The 14800-nt window shown below is 45.5% G+C and overlaps 1 protein-coding gene across 3 annotated transcripts in view; it reads left to right on the forward strand.

Annotated features, from left to right (window-relative positions):
• Positions 1–14800, forward strand: part of KANK1 (KN motif and ankyrin repeat domains 1) — a 128628-nt gene that overhangs the window by 98517 nt on the left and 15311 nt on the right. Inside the window, exons 1-2 of one of the 3 annotated variants that reach the window (XM_074856368.1) lie at positions 1495–1514; positions 2764–5418. In XM_074856368.1, the coding sequence (XP_074712469.1) occupies positions 3195–5418 (2224 nt within the window). In that variant the 5' untranslated portion in view covers positions 1495–1514; positions 2764–3194. Of the gene's footprint in view, positions 1–1494; positions 1515–1649; positions 1814–2763; positions 5419–14800 lie in introns of those variants that run through there. The other 2 variants (XM_074856365.1, XM_074856367.1) reach the window with 2 other exon arrangements.

The following is a 14800-nucleotide window of genomic DNA, read 5'->3' on the forward strand; positions in this document are numbered from 1 at the left end:
TAAGCTGATGACCAAAGTGATTTTGTTGTGAAGACGCTGAGCTGCCTGCAGGTGTTGTGGAGAGGTTTAGTGAGGGATTCCATGTCAGTGTGATTTTTTTAAAAATTATTATTTGATAGGTTTCTGTTGAGCAATCTTAATACCATGCCAGGAAGAAGAAAGAAATCTGAGATTCCAATTTCACTCTCATGACTTAACATGAGATTTGCATGTCTTTTTAGAGGTTTTATGAATATTTTTACAAAGATACATTAATTCTTAAGTCCTGGGCCTTCCAAAGAGTCTGTTCCTCCCCCATCCAACACTTATGCATTGTGCCCAAGGACAGCTTACAAGAGCTGCCTGACTTCACTGGTGTAGTGATGGGAGAATTGGAGATGTTGCTGAGTGGGAAGACAAGGACCAAGACAAGCAGAGGAAAAGAACTGGGAAAAATGGGAGAAGAGGTAAAATTGATGGAGCTTGAATTTACATGGGCTGGGTGAAGTGACTAGAACCAAGCCTGGGATGAGGGGTGAGAGTATAACCAGATTTTGGCTTAGAATTGGTGCAGCAAACAAGTAAGAAGAGAAAATGGGTGAGAAATCAGAGCGTGGAAAGAAGGCAGAAAGAGACCAGAAGACTGAAGGGGATGAGGGCCAGTGTGAGAGTGGGGACAAACGTAGGGTGCAGGTGGGAAGGAAGGGTGACCAACCTAGGGCCAGGAGCTGTGGGGTGTGGAAAGGAGAGTTGTCTGTTTGCACGAAATGGAGCCAGGCTGAGACTCTGGGAACAGAGCACTAAATTTGGGAAGAAGAGTCATTCAGAGAGTATGCTCTGTCTCATTCTCTCCCTGTCAGTGGGAGTCCTGGAGACTTTTTCCCTGCCAGATATTCAGGCAGTCCTGCTGGAAGGAGCTATGTGTGCTTCAAGTATGTGTGTATGCATGTATTTTTGCTTCCACTCTGGTATTTAGATGGCTATTTTGGGTGCATCTATAAGTAAATACCACAGCATACAGACACTCTGGTCTTTCAGCAGAAACATGTGGTCTGAGGGGGTTGTTTGTGTCTGCTGAACAGTCTGTCCACACTGCAGGACCGAGATACCAATGTGCACAGGTCAGCCCCGCTTCTGTGGCTCTCACATGCGCCTGCCTGTGTCTGTGTCTCCATCCTGTTCTTTTCCCGTGCCGGGGAAGGTAGGTTTTCCCTGAGCAGCATCCTTCTGTCTACTGCTGGGGGTGTCCTGTGGTAGCCAAAAGCGTAAAGGATCCTCTTGAAAGCAGTCATACTGTCTGTAGACAAAGCTTTTCTTAAGCATGCTAAGGAAACTGGAAAAACAGGAGGTTTTTTTGCTTTGTCCCCCCTTCTTCTAAACCTTTTCAGTACAGCATTAAGTCACTTCCTGTAGTTGCAGTAAGTCGAGAGTTCTATTCCCACCCCCCCCCCGGTTAATGTTCCTTTAAGAGGACGCGGCTTTCAAACCTCGCCTTTTTAAAACGAAGCAGGGAGCTGAATTCGCTTCCAGCCACGGTAGCAGACTGCTGCGCCCCGTGGGCCGGGCGGGCGCGGCGGCGGGGGGCGCCGGGGGGACCCCGCACCTCGGGGCGGGGGGGGTGGGGGGGCGGCCCGGGGGGAGGGAGGGAAGGGTCGCTGGCGGAGCTGGGCGGCGCGGCCGGGGCTGCGCGGTTGCGGGCGGCTCTTCTTTATGGGGTGAAGGAGGAGAGCGCCGAGAGGGAGGCAGCGCTTCGGCGTGTGACACATGAAGCTGGGGCAGCCATACGTGGCTAGAAAATTTGCAGTGCGGGGGCAGAGGCATGTGGCTAATTCAGGTAACCGGAAAGCTGGCTTTTATTATTCCTCCAGCTCATAACTCGCAACAGTTGTTTTTTCCTTTTCTTTTTTTTCCCCTTTATTTTCCTCAAGTGGGACGGGAGAAGCGGGTTGTATAGCAGCGCTGCGTATAAATAGCCCGAGCAAGCCCAGCGGATCTGGAGAAGTTTTATTTAGATTGCTTTGGGGACAGGCGAGCCCTGTGTCCGGAGGGTAGACAGGTTTTCCTCGCGTGCGAGGCGACAGTGCCCCTCGGCAGTGGGGTTCGGGACCCTGCGGGAAGGAGTCCCGCTGCCCGTCTGGGTGCTGGGGGGCTCCGTGCTTTTTAAAATGAAACAGGCGGAGGCACTGGTGGAAGTAACGTGACTGAGGTGAGAGCGAACTGGTATTGCTGCTCTTGCGGCAGCAGTTCCCAAAGCCGTAATACAGCTGCAGATCTGAGTAAAGTCTAATGGCATCGGTTGCGTAAGGAGCAGGGTCGGAGTTCCCATCGCCTGCTCGAATGCACCCTCTGGAGAAGTTGGTCTCGGGATGATTCGTGTGGTACGTTGTAATCCTGTGATCTTTACGTGACAGCACAGGGGGTGTGAAAGCTTGGTGTGACACGGGAAGACTGGAGGGATTCGGGGAAAGACAGCTTTGAGCTACTAGCTGTGCCACGTCTCTGCCCCTTTGTTAACAGAGGTTATCTGTGTGTATGCATGTGTACACATTTATGTGGGTATGCACTTCTCAGCATTTGAAAACCTACTGATTAACTTTTTAAAAGTTAATCGGGATTTAGTGTTGAGGGTCAGTCAGCGGAAAGCTGGTCTGCATGCTGAGCTGCAGCAGCAGTTTCTGCCTCCGGCTTGCTGTGAGCACCCATCTTTCTGTGCTTGTGTTTCAGCGTGTAGTTTGCTGAGACATAGTTTCTTTTCCAATGTTGATTTTGTTTCTTCTTTTCCAGAAAAAGAGGAAGCTATTATAAATGGAGAAGATGAAAAAGAACGGAAAGACCCCTATTTTGTGGAAACACCTTACGGCTACCAGCTAGACTTGGATTTTCTGAAGTATGTGGATGATATACAAAAGGGGAATACCATTAAGAAACTAAACATCCGAAAGAAAAGGAAAGCTGTACAAGCCTCGGCGGGTACCAAGAACTCTGGTGGCCAGTGCGGTGGCTGGACCTCCACGGAGTCTCTCTCTTCATCAAACAGTGATGAGAATAAGCAGTCTTGTTTGGCAGCGAGGAGTCAAGTAACCTCGTCCATTGCTGCAAGACCCTCAGTTTCCTTTGAAGCATCTCCTTCCTACTTAACGGTGCCTGAGAGTAAGCAGCTTCCTCCTCCCTCCCCCCAGCCTCCTCGGCATAACCTCCATGTAACAAAAACCCTCATGGAGACGCGGAGGCGACTTGAGCAGGAGAGGATGATGCAGGTCACGCCTGGAGATGTCCGCAGGCCCCGGCTTTCCAGCTTTGGAGGCATGGGCTCCACAAGCTCCCTCCCCTCTTTTGTGGGATCCAGCGGGTATGGTCACGTGTCTCAGCAGCTGCAGAATGGGTATCAGGGGAACGGTGACTATGGCGCCTGCTTCAGCTCCTCCTTGGGCAGTTCCATTCGTCATAGCCCCATGAGCTCAGGAATATCTACACCAGTCACCAACGTGAGCCCAGTGCATCTGCAGCACATCAGGGAGCAAATGGCAGTTGCCCTCAAGCGTCTCAAGGAGCTTGAGGAGCAAGTCAAGACCATTCCTGTGCTGCAGGTCAAAATTTCAGTATTACAGGAAGAGAAGAGGCACATGATGGCCGAACTCAAAAACCAAAGGAAAGCCACTCAAAATGACATGTATGGTTTCAGAAAGCGATCCTACAGTGCAGGAAATGCCGAGCAGTGGGAACACATGTCTCAGGTAAGAAGAGGTGGAGAACTGTATATAGATTGTGAGGAAGAGGTGGAGAGTGTGGAGCAGAGCTCTCAGCGAATAGAGGAGTTCAGACAGCTGACTGCTGAGATGCAAGCCCTGGAGAAAAAAATCCAGGATAGCAACTATGAAAGTCCATCAAACCTTCGGGAGAACAGAGAAAGCCTGACAAAAGAAGCCCGATCTGTTGCTGTAGGTGCTGATGAAAACATGAACGATGTGGTTATATACAACAGATCTGCGAGGCAACACAAAGAAGTAGCTGTGGGGACAGAGAAAGAAATGAGAGAGTCTGGGGTTGGGGTGACAGAGGCTATGCTTGGCTTGTCTACAGAGGTTGAGAAAGAGATAGAGCTTCAGCAGCAGACAATTGAAGCCCTTAAGGAGAAGATTTACAGACTAGAGGTTCAGTTAAAGGAAACGACCCATGACAGGGAAATGACTAAATTAAAGCAGGAGCTGCAGGCAGCTGGGTCTAGGAAAAAAGTGGATAAAGCCATGATGGCTCAGCCTTGTGTTGTCAGCAGGATGGTGGAGGCCATCATACAAACAAGAGACCAAAGGGTGGGAGACCATGTGGATGTTGCCGATTCGTCGGTGGGAAACCACCTGCAGATGAGCAGCGTTGGCACCTCCTGCAGACCTGCTGTGCGGAGTGCAGCTGCAGGCCCCGAGCTGCTGATGAGCCAATGGCTGGTGAGGGAGAGGGCAGAGGTGCGAGACCAGGGCACAGGGAGGTCCATTGAGCTGCATGATAAGGCAGTGGGCACAGCAACAAGCGTCTGTGAGACAGGTGTCAACACAGAGGAGCCAGCAGGTGTGCCGAGCCCCCGCCGGATGGCGCGGTTGGTTGGGGCGGTGAGGTCTGTGGGCTGTGGGGATTGCTCAGTGGATGTGGTGGTTTGCACCCCCAAGGAGCACGTGTCCCGCGAAACAACAACTGAGGCTGTGCCCAGGGCAGAGGCGATGGTGATGGCTGTGCCTTCTATGGCTAGCCAGCAAACCAGCACTATTTTGGAGATGGTGAGCCAATGCACTGGCACGGAGATGGCCTTGCTGGCAGACTGTGGGACAAACACCACTCTGAGCAGCTGCGATAAACAGACCAACACTGAGAGTGTGGAGACACGGAGCGTGGCAGTAGGAGATGGCCGGGTGAAGGACATACGTGCATCTGCTAAAACGCGTTCGGTTGGAGTGGGCACCTTGCTCACTAGTCACCCTGGCTTTGAAAAGCCCTTGGCAATAAAAACCAAAGACTGTGGTGTTGGGCAGATAAACGTTTATGAGAACTACCTGGTTGGCCTTAAAATGAGGAGCATTGCCTGCGGACCCCCTCCATTGCCGGTTGTGCCGGCTGGCACCAGGAGCATTGGTGTTGGTGGAGAGTCTGTGTGTGAGCCGGTGAGTAGTCTGTTGGAAAGCCCTCTGCCTCCACCTGAGCTGAGGACAGGCTTGGATCACTACATCGAGCGCGTGCAGAAGCTGCTGCAGGAACAGCAGATGCTGCTTGCTGAAAATTACAGTGAACTGGCAGAAGCCTTTGGGGAGCCCCACTCCCAGATTGGATCTCTCAATTCACAGCTCATCAGCACCCTCACCTCCATCAACTCGGTCATGAAATATGCCAGCACAGAGGAGCTGCAAGGCCTGGACCTTCAGAAGCAGTGCCTGGAAAGAAGCACCACATCAGGTAAGCCCAGCGTACAGCACGCATTTGTCTGCTCCTTGCCAGAGCTGCAGGTCAGTCACCTGCCAGGCTCTCGCTTAGTCTGGAAGCAAGTGTGTAATCCTCCCCAGTGAAACGCAGAACATAATGTTGTTGCTGGACATGCCTGCTGATTATTCTCTTCAGCCCACCACTGGTAACTGAAAAACCAGAGGTGGTTTTATCTTCTCCCAGTCCAGCAGACTGAAGGGCCTCATCATGATGATGGCTCTGTTCCATGCAAGAGAGGTATCTAAAAGTATTCAGGGTTTGACTGCCATGCAGTTTGACTCCATTTTATAACTTTAAGAATATTCAAGGTTAATGCCAGCGGGTTTGGAATTCTGTCCTTCCTTTAAACTTGGCATGCAATTTTTGCAAACTACGGTGTCAGATTTGACAGAGTTGAAAGTCACATCCAACATCTGCATCAAACTGACTTGTTTCCACAGATGTTTCCCTGGATTTTGTAGTATTCCTTCCACTGCCTTCTTTCCTTGTGTTTCTCAGCCAGAGAGCTGTGGGGTGCTTTCCCTGTTCCAGCAGGGCTGATTGCTTTATAGTAGGCAACTCCAGAGCGCTTCACAGCAACCACATCTTGACTCTTTTCTGTTCCAGTAACTGTTGGTCCTAATCCCTAATTACAGCATCATGTTTGAAAGGTATAAGCTGTAATTACTGCTGGAGGTTTTGGTGACACTCAGGAAAGGCAAGAATTGTGATTTAAATACTCCTTGCATTTTCTTTACTAACTTTAAAACATATACCATTAATTTGAAGGATTTCTTTATTCCCTGGGGTAAAGTTGTGTACTTTTTTTATTTTTACTATTTTTGGGTGTCTAATAGTCTACTTTAAAACTTAGACATTTTTTCTAATACCTTATCAGTGAATCCAAACACATTACTATTAAATTTATAAACATTAGCTTACTGAAAACCAGTATGTAATGCCTAACAGTGACTGTTAGATACTGTCTTCAGTTATACAGTGACTGAAACAAGGTTAGGGAAATGGGAGAAACTTGCACAAATTCATGTGTATCGTGGGTGCTGAATTGGAAAAAAACTTCCACGTAAATACTGTTTAATGTCAACACAATATTATTGACTAATGCACTGCTATATAAAGCTCTTGCAGCTTATTTACTGTCTTAAAATTTACCTATTTTTGTTAAAAGGCAGCTTGGTAAATCTGATTCTTCTCAATATTCATGTGCTAAATGGAACCATCCATTAAATGAGCTGAAGTAAAAATTTCAGCTTCCCATAGTAAAGCAATAAGCAACATTTATGTAGCGGTAAAGAAAACATACGATACCCTGTCAGTTTACATGCAGTATGATACTACATATTTGATATTATTATCCTTCTGGTATGCACTTTATATTTTGGGCTTCTTACAAGTAATGGTACTATAATAACAAGAGTATCTAGCAGACACCAGAAGTATCCTTAAAAACAGTGAACCAGAATTTTCACTAGCTGTAAATCCTCAACTCCTTCTCCTGCTTTTACTACACAGTATCAAATGTGTAGTCTAGAGACTTGAAAGTAGACAGGGGTGAAGCAATGGATCATATTTTACTAAGGATGTTCTTACTTGGATTCAGATTTCACGTTCTTCATAAAATTATTCTGGAATATTTTTATTTTAACTTGTAATGCCATTATCTTTAGCTGCGGATGCTGAGTGTAAAATCTCTTTATTTTTAGTCCCTGGTGAGAACTACATGCCAGGACTGCATGCATAAATCAAGCTCTGGACTATAACAGTTTAGACCCATGGAGAAGTGGAGTGGGAAGGGGGTCATAAGCCTGAAATGTTTTTCCTTCTCTTTCAATTAATTTTGAAAATACTGTCTTCCCTACATTTATCTGTTGGTCCTCCTGCCTGTTCCTGTGGTTTTACAGATTTTGTGTTACTTTTTTCTGTAGAAGGATTTTGCTGAATGAAGCACTAACTTAAATTAAGCACTGGAACTAATAAAGCATTTTCTTTTCCCATGCATCAGTATCGCATGATAGCTTGTGAGTTCTTAGTAAGTCTTTCCTCACATTTAGGTCTCTTGCATGTGGCTTTTCAGGTGTCTTGTGTGTGAACTCAACCAGCACACCTTTTTTGAGGCCTGGCATCTCAGTCTGATTTCTCTAAAGCTTGAATAAATACAAAAATCCTTCAGAGCACTGAGTCTCTAGTCCAGTTTGGTTAAAATGAGCAATCAGATTTAAGTTATTGAAAGAATCATGACTATGCAAGCCTTGGTTTCTTAGAAAAACAGCCTGAAAATAGAGGCAGAAGCCTCTGCTTTCAGATTAGCAGCAGTAGTGTCGTCTTTAATATTTTATTCGAAGAGCATCCTTAGCGCCTCTTAGAGACCAGGTCCTTTTCAGGCAAAAATACCTGAGCTGGCTTTAAGGTGTGTGATTTGGGTGCCAGTTTGCCATGTTAAAGGGTTAGTGGTCCATACTGCTTCTGATACCTGAGGTAGCACATCAGTCAAATTCTCAGCTTTACAGATCTTTCTCCCTGCTAGTGCTGGGGAGATGGGGATGTGCTGCAGGGGCATCTGCCATCTCACAGCCCCTGACACACTTTGTGGCAGGTGATGGAGATGCAGGCATGAGAGCTGGAGGCGGCTGAGCGGAACACGGGCTGGCTCTGCAGCTGGCATCCTCAGATGCAAGCCAAGTGGACCTCTGAGGTGATCTCTGAACTGGGCCTATTAGCAATTAGTATATTGCTTGTTGCAAAGTAAACACCTCTGCTTCTGTAACCAAGCAACTCCTATTTACATATGCACTGTCTTTCGGAAGCCCTAGTGACGTGGGGGAAATCAGACCTACTGGACAGACAAGCCAATTTCCACTCTGCAAAGTCAGATTAGCTAGCATTGGCACCCTGTTTGCTTCCAGCTGGGTCATGTGGATGTGGGTGACAAACCTAGATGCTAACTGATCCTTATTCTTAGACCAGACAGCATGTAAGAGGACTAAGAGAGCACATTCAGGTTCTCTGTTTATTGTCACAGAATTTTTGAGAAGTTTCAGTAAGTTACATTTGAGTTCACATGTGATGTGTTTTGCAGAATATCAGCCAGAGGTCTAACGGGTTTTAATTACATGGACTTTTCACAAGTCTTGTAGATGGATGTCTTTCACAGGCAAGGAGTTTGCAAGGGTTGTATTTAAAAACAACTGCTCTACTGTTGCCCTGAAAAGTTACCTGACATATTTGACCTGAAAATGCATGGTTATTTTGCCTCAGTGATCCAAAGGAGTGTCAGTTTTACAGTCACTTTTTAGAGCAATCCTGACTGAGCATCTCAGTGGAAGTATTACACTAATCGTCATGAGGAAGGAGGCAACTTCTTGAATTAATACTCGAGGGAGTGAAAGGAAGTGGGAAGCAAGTGGTGTCGCAAAGTCTCGGGGGTTAGGAAAACATGATGTGTCATTTGGTGAAAAGATCTTTCAAGGTTTTCAACTTTTAACTTTCACCCAGAGCTAGGGAGGCAGGCTTGAGGGATGATGGAAAGAATGAAGGAATGGCGGTGGTGCAAAAAGCTCCTGGTTGTTCAGGTGTGTAGGACTAAATGAGGTATTTTGGCCATGGTTGTCTGTCTCTGTGTCATCATTTATAATGCAAAACCAGCAGAAAATTGGAGAAGTCCGTTTTCTCTTAACAGGTCTTCAGTCTGAGAAAGTTTGTAGCCTTTTCTCTCAAAGACTGTGTAGCTTGATGAGATGGTAGTCCCCCTCCTGGCAGCATGGACCACACTAGTGCAGTTGAAGACTTGAGGCTTGGCTGAGGCTCAGGAGCTGGTGCTGTTTATCGCACAGGCATGTCTGTGGACCTTGCAAAGCTGTGGGCTGCTACTAATCGCACTGGTTGTCTACATCTAGGCAACTGAATGAAGCCCTCAGCTTCAACTCTGCCACAGATGCAGGCCTTAATCACCAGGTTAAGTTTCTGTACAGATGTGCTTGTTTGTGTAACAAACAGGATCCATCCATCTCTCTGCTGAGGAGAGGGTGACTCACATGTGTGAAGCATTTTTTGTATTCCCTGGAAGGTGGTGCATGATGCAGAATGGTCATGCAGATAGTCCCATGTGTGTATGCCAGATGAGTACTGTTTATTTACATGTGTCTGGCTGGCACCTCAAAGTATACAGTGCCTCATCTGTGTTTTTTGTATGGTAGGTGGTATATATTGACCTGCTAGTTGTTACAACATATAAAGCTCAAACACCTATGTTGTTCAAAAATGGTAGCAACCTCTATCTTAGGAGCTGAGGTGTTCAGTAGGTGTTTCTTCTGTTTTAAATACCCATCCAGTTATATCAGAAGAGAAGCAGAGACCAGGTCAGTAATTGTCCTATAAAGACGTTATTAAAGTGAAACTCCATAAACCTCTTTAAAGAGGTTTGACATGCCTTCCCTGGTCATGTGTTAACACAAGCTTATTACTATTATCGTTATTATCATTAGAATATTTGCTGTTTTCATTCTGTGGCAGCACTACATGGAGTGTTTGAATATGAAAGCTGCTCTGTGTTCTCATTTCTGCTTCAGTTAATAAGGAGTGTAATTTGCCACAGTATAAATAATTTTTTCTTTCATATCTATTGCTGCTTTTAGAGAATGGCAAGCTCCAGCCTGCTAGCCTGTCAGTTAGAGTGACTTTGGTAAAACCCCATTTCTCTCCCCACACTGTGGCAGAAGGACATGATGTTCAGGCACTGAACTTTGTTCAGTTCAACTCCCATGGTAACAGGCACATTTATGAATATTTAATGGCAGGAGATTCCCATTTTTCCAAGGAAGTGTTGTCATATTTCAGCAACAATAAAGCATCAGCTGAGAAGATCAACTGCTCATAAATGAGAAAGGAAAAAAAAGCTCGGACATGACCTTCCTGCTGTGTCCAGTATCATGAGATGCTTTGATCCACCACTCATCAGGGAAACGAAAGATGGCTTTCACGAAGCTTCACGTGCAGTTGTCTTGGAAAAGAAAACATTTCATAAATAAGATTATTAGCTGTTTCACAGATGTGTAATTTTTTGTGTTCAATCTTATTCAATTAAAGGAATTAGTTTTGACTTCCAGTTTCCACAAACTGGCTTCACAAGCTAGTTTGAGGATGGAAAGCAGCTTCTCAATACACAGAAAATGGTTAAAGCAAGAGTGAAAATGAAACTGAGATTGTTCTTGCAATCCTGTTAAAGGAGCTGTCCTGTTAGAATGATCCTTTTTTGTGGAGCCAAATTGTAGTTGCAACATTTACCCACCTGGGCCCCAAGTGAATCGGGCTTCTGTTGTTTTATTATATAAAAGGTTCATGTGTGGCAGGTTTTATTCTGAAATTTTAAGTTCACTGACTTTTAACCTAGAATAGCTCAAAAGTACCTTTTGAAATGAAACTATTCTTAGTCTTCTGAAGGTAACACATTTATCAGGTGGATGGATTAGTATCAGTCGTTGTAAATGTTTAAACATAACATGTTTGCTCATCACTGCCTTTTTATTTACCTTAGAATGTTTTTTTCTTCAGCAGTTCTGATGTGTAGACCAAATGGAAAGTGGATTAAAAATTATTTATATGAAAAAATAACTTTATAAGGATAAAACAATATGATTTAAGACCTCTGGAGAAGACTTTGTGTTCTTCAGTTACAGTCATTTCATAGGAAGACTGTTGCTACTGTGAAGAAATCCTGCAGTGTGAAAAAGAAGTATTTGCTTGCTGTATGTGCACCAGACAACATTTATGCACTGTCTTTAATGGGGAGTGTATAAGTTGCATCATTGTCTGTTATAAACATATTGTGCAAATAAATGCTTGCACTGATCAACAGGTTAAAAATAAAATCTCTGTGCAGCTACCACATAGGCAGCAAGCTCGTGCTCTTTTTTTAGCTAGAAGCCTGTGATGTTCTAGCCAGAGAGCTGGGTTTCCATCCCAATGGTATTTAATTCCCAGGCCTTGTTTGCACTTCTCTTGATTTCCAGTGGTATAAAAGTATTGCCAAGCTAAATCGTTTTTATAGTAATACTTAGGTTTGCTTCCATCAGACTAAATGGAATTTTTTGACAGCAGGTAAAGACCAGACTTCTGTTATCATGAGTTCAGCACAAATTCAGGGGAAAAAAAGTACTGTTTAATACTCACCCAGTGAATTCCCTTGAACCATCTTACTATGTGACTATTCCTGCTCTCATAAATGGGAGGAAAGGTCTGCAGTTTTGAAGGGAAATAGCACCTTAATAACAATAAACAGATTTTATAGGTGCCAGAAATGAGTAATCTGCTGTTGATGTATAGTAGTTTTGCTGTCACCCTGGTTTAAATTGGTGAGATTTTCAAAAGAAGCACAAGTGATTTAGGAGAGGAAGTTCCTTCTAAAAAAATTAGAAACAGGTGCTCTCATTCCCTCAAACCAATGGGGCTGAACCACTGAAGGTGCTTCAGTCACTTATTTCCCTCTGAAATTGATGAGAGTAGCTTTCTGCGTGTTTATGAACAGTTGAAGTCATAAGGTTTTTGTCTTGTCTTATCATACTTCTGTTTCTAAGTTACTCATGAACTTTTCCAAGATCCTCTGCTATCTTGCAAAATACATTTAGAAATTCCTGACCACTGTATGCCGTGGTTAGCTACGCTAGATCAATACTTAGAAACTTATGTCAAGTTTGCATTATTTGCCTGCAACAGTAAACTAACAAAAATCAGGGTGAGTCTTCCCAAGTGGCCGTGTCTGGAGGCAGTGGTTGGCTAGAAGTGTTGAACCTGTTGGTTGATTTACTGTCAGTGTTGTGCACTGTACAACCTGATGACGCTGAGAAGGATTCTGTGCAAGCATACTTGAGATCTGTGTGAGGTGAGATGAAGAGTCTATTTTAAGGTCTGTGTAGACTGGTGGTGATCTTCAGCCAGGGTTTCATTTCCACACTTGAGAAGTGTGTGGCACCTCCAGCCCTGGCAGCGACCCTGCAGCCTTGTGGGAGGAAGAGGGAACTTGGCTCAATCAGCTTTTTGGTTTGGGCAGCAGTTGATTAATCTGTTAAATCACTGACCATAGTGTTGGGTGGCACAGCTGCCTCCTTCATCCATTTTTCCAAGTGATTTGCACTAGGTTGCTGCTCTCCAAGCATCTTTATGTTGGCTGTCTTGTAAAGGGGAAGGCCTGAGAGCTGATTGACGGCTTGCAGCATTAATGCTGTGTTGGGCCCAAAGCTGTCTTTGCTTGAACCTTGGGTACTGTAAACACAGTAAGTGTAGACATCTAACAGCTGTGTTGGGAGAATAAGCATACTGGCCAGTTTGTCTAACACACACTTACTTATTTGTTGTGTGCTTGTCCTCGAGCCTTGATGTCATCTTCTTTTGCCAGGTGTTGGGGCTGAACAGGACACCTTTTCTTGAAGTGCATGGATAACATGCCCCAAATCCTGAGCTCAGTGTGGTGCTTCTCAGCCAGTGAGGGATGAACCGGAAGTGGGAACCTACTGACACCCTGTTGCATCAGTGGCAGGTTTAGTTACAAGAGAGGCTGTGAAGTAGGGGAGGATAACTGTCATTATCCCTGCAGCTCCCTCCCCAGCTGCATCCCAGGGCAGAAGGGAGACATCTGAGGAAGTTCAGACTCTGGCTTTGGGGGACTGAGCATTGCTGAGGGGGGATGACAGGGTGCACAGAGGTGCCGTCAGTTCTGCCAGCTGCCCTGAGCTCTGGCATGCACAAGCCCACCCGCGTCCCCAGGACATGCTGTGGTTGTCACAGCTGCCTTTGAAGGAGGACTGTGACATCTGGCAGAGGATGGAGAGACTTCAGCTGACAGTAAACTTGGGCAGCTTCGGGGGCTTTGCATGTCTGCTGCTTCAGAGCAGGTTTTTCCTCCACTCCCTTCTCATGTCCTTGGTGGTGAGGCTGGAGCAGAAGGGGTGACCTGCTAAGACCAGCCGAGACAGCCACCACCAGCTGCAGTAGGAAGCTGTTACTCTGGTGCTCTTTAATTGTAGCTGTCACCGCTCCAAGCAAGCAGAGGGAGAGGCAGTTTCCTTGTTTTTCAGCTAAGGGAGTTTAAAAATAATTAGTTTTGGCTCAGCAGTCCATCGCCTTGGCAGCCCTCTTCTCCTCTGCTGGTGGATGAGGGATGGTGCTTGCTGTCTGTTGGGAAGAGACCCGACTGAAGTCAGTCACCACTGCGAAGTGATGAGAGGTGGGGGAGTGAGGGCAGGACTTCCTTCTCGATTTCCATGGGTGCCTATTTTGTCCAGAGTGCGCAGGCACATCTTTAGAGGGGTTGCTCCTGCACAGAGGGCACTGGGGTGGCTGCTGCCTTCACCCGCTGCTTCCCTGAGAGGGCAGAAGTTTTTTGGCTGTATGTGCAGTGACACGTCTGTTAATACCCTGCCGTGTGCCTTTCCCGGTGGGCGGCTTCCCACGGTAACTTGGAGAAGCTGTAAGCAGTGGTGGAAGTGGGCAACAGGTCTCGTTGCTGGAGAAGACACCCTGGAAATGCATGTGGGGTGAGACTCAGTTGGAAACTCGGAGACTTGGGTGGGAATGGGACCAAAGAGGAGGAGGCTGCTGGGAAGTGACAACGTTGGGGAAAACCAGCTTCATTATGTCCTGTTACAGGAAAAAAAAAGTACTGAGGTGAAGCAAGAAGGGGGAAAGGCAGTCTAGCAAGAGCAGTAAAGATGTTAGCTGTATTTCTGAAAGTGAATATCTGGAATTTACCTTTCTACAATATGTTAGCATCCTGTGTAATGCCACTCATCTATTTGAATGAGGAGGCTGTGGCTTAATTCCTGATAAACACAAAGGAAAAAAACTATGGAGGCACAAAGTGATTGAAGCAAGCTTTGAAAGAAAAGTGATAGTGTTTAAAGTAAATTGAACGTTCTCTTTTTTTCCCTTGAAATGCTAGCAAGATCACTTAAGGAAGAATGTGTGTGTTAAAAACCCAGTGTGTTCCACAAATAAAAACATTTGTGCAGCTTTATAGAGCAGTTGTAATAGCACAGCTGGAGGAACTCCAGGGAAGTCTGTGCGTAATTAGCGCTGCCTTTTAAACACACAAAGGGAAAAAATGAGTGGATGCCAACAAATCAGAAAAAAATAAGTATAACCCAAACATTTGGAATTTGATTTAAATACAAGTACTAGCTCAGTACAGTCCTATCCAAAATAAAAAGAAATGTAATGGGTGGGTGTTTATTGCAGTTGTCTCAGTAACTAGGTAAAGTATATAACTTTCAGAATTAGTGGAATGCTGGCAGAAAGGAAACTTTCCTGAAAAATTTCTGCTTTCATGGAAAATGCCATTTCTTAAAAAAAAGATATAAAGGGCACT

Source organism: Strix uralensis, chromosome Z (genome assembly GCF_047716275.1).
Source record: "Strix uralensis isolate ZFMK-TIS-50842 chromosome Z, bStrUra1, whole genome shotgun sequence".
Lineage (NCBI taxonomy): Eukaryota > Metazoa > Chordata > Aves > Strigiformes > Strigidae > Strix > Strix uralensis.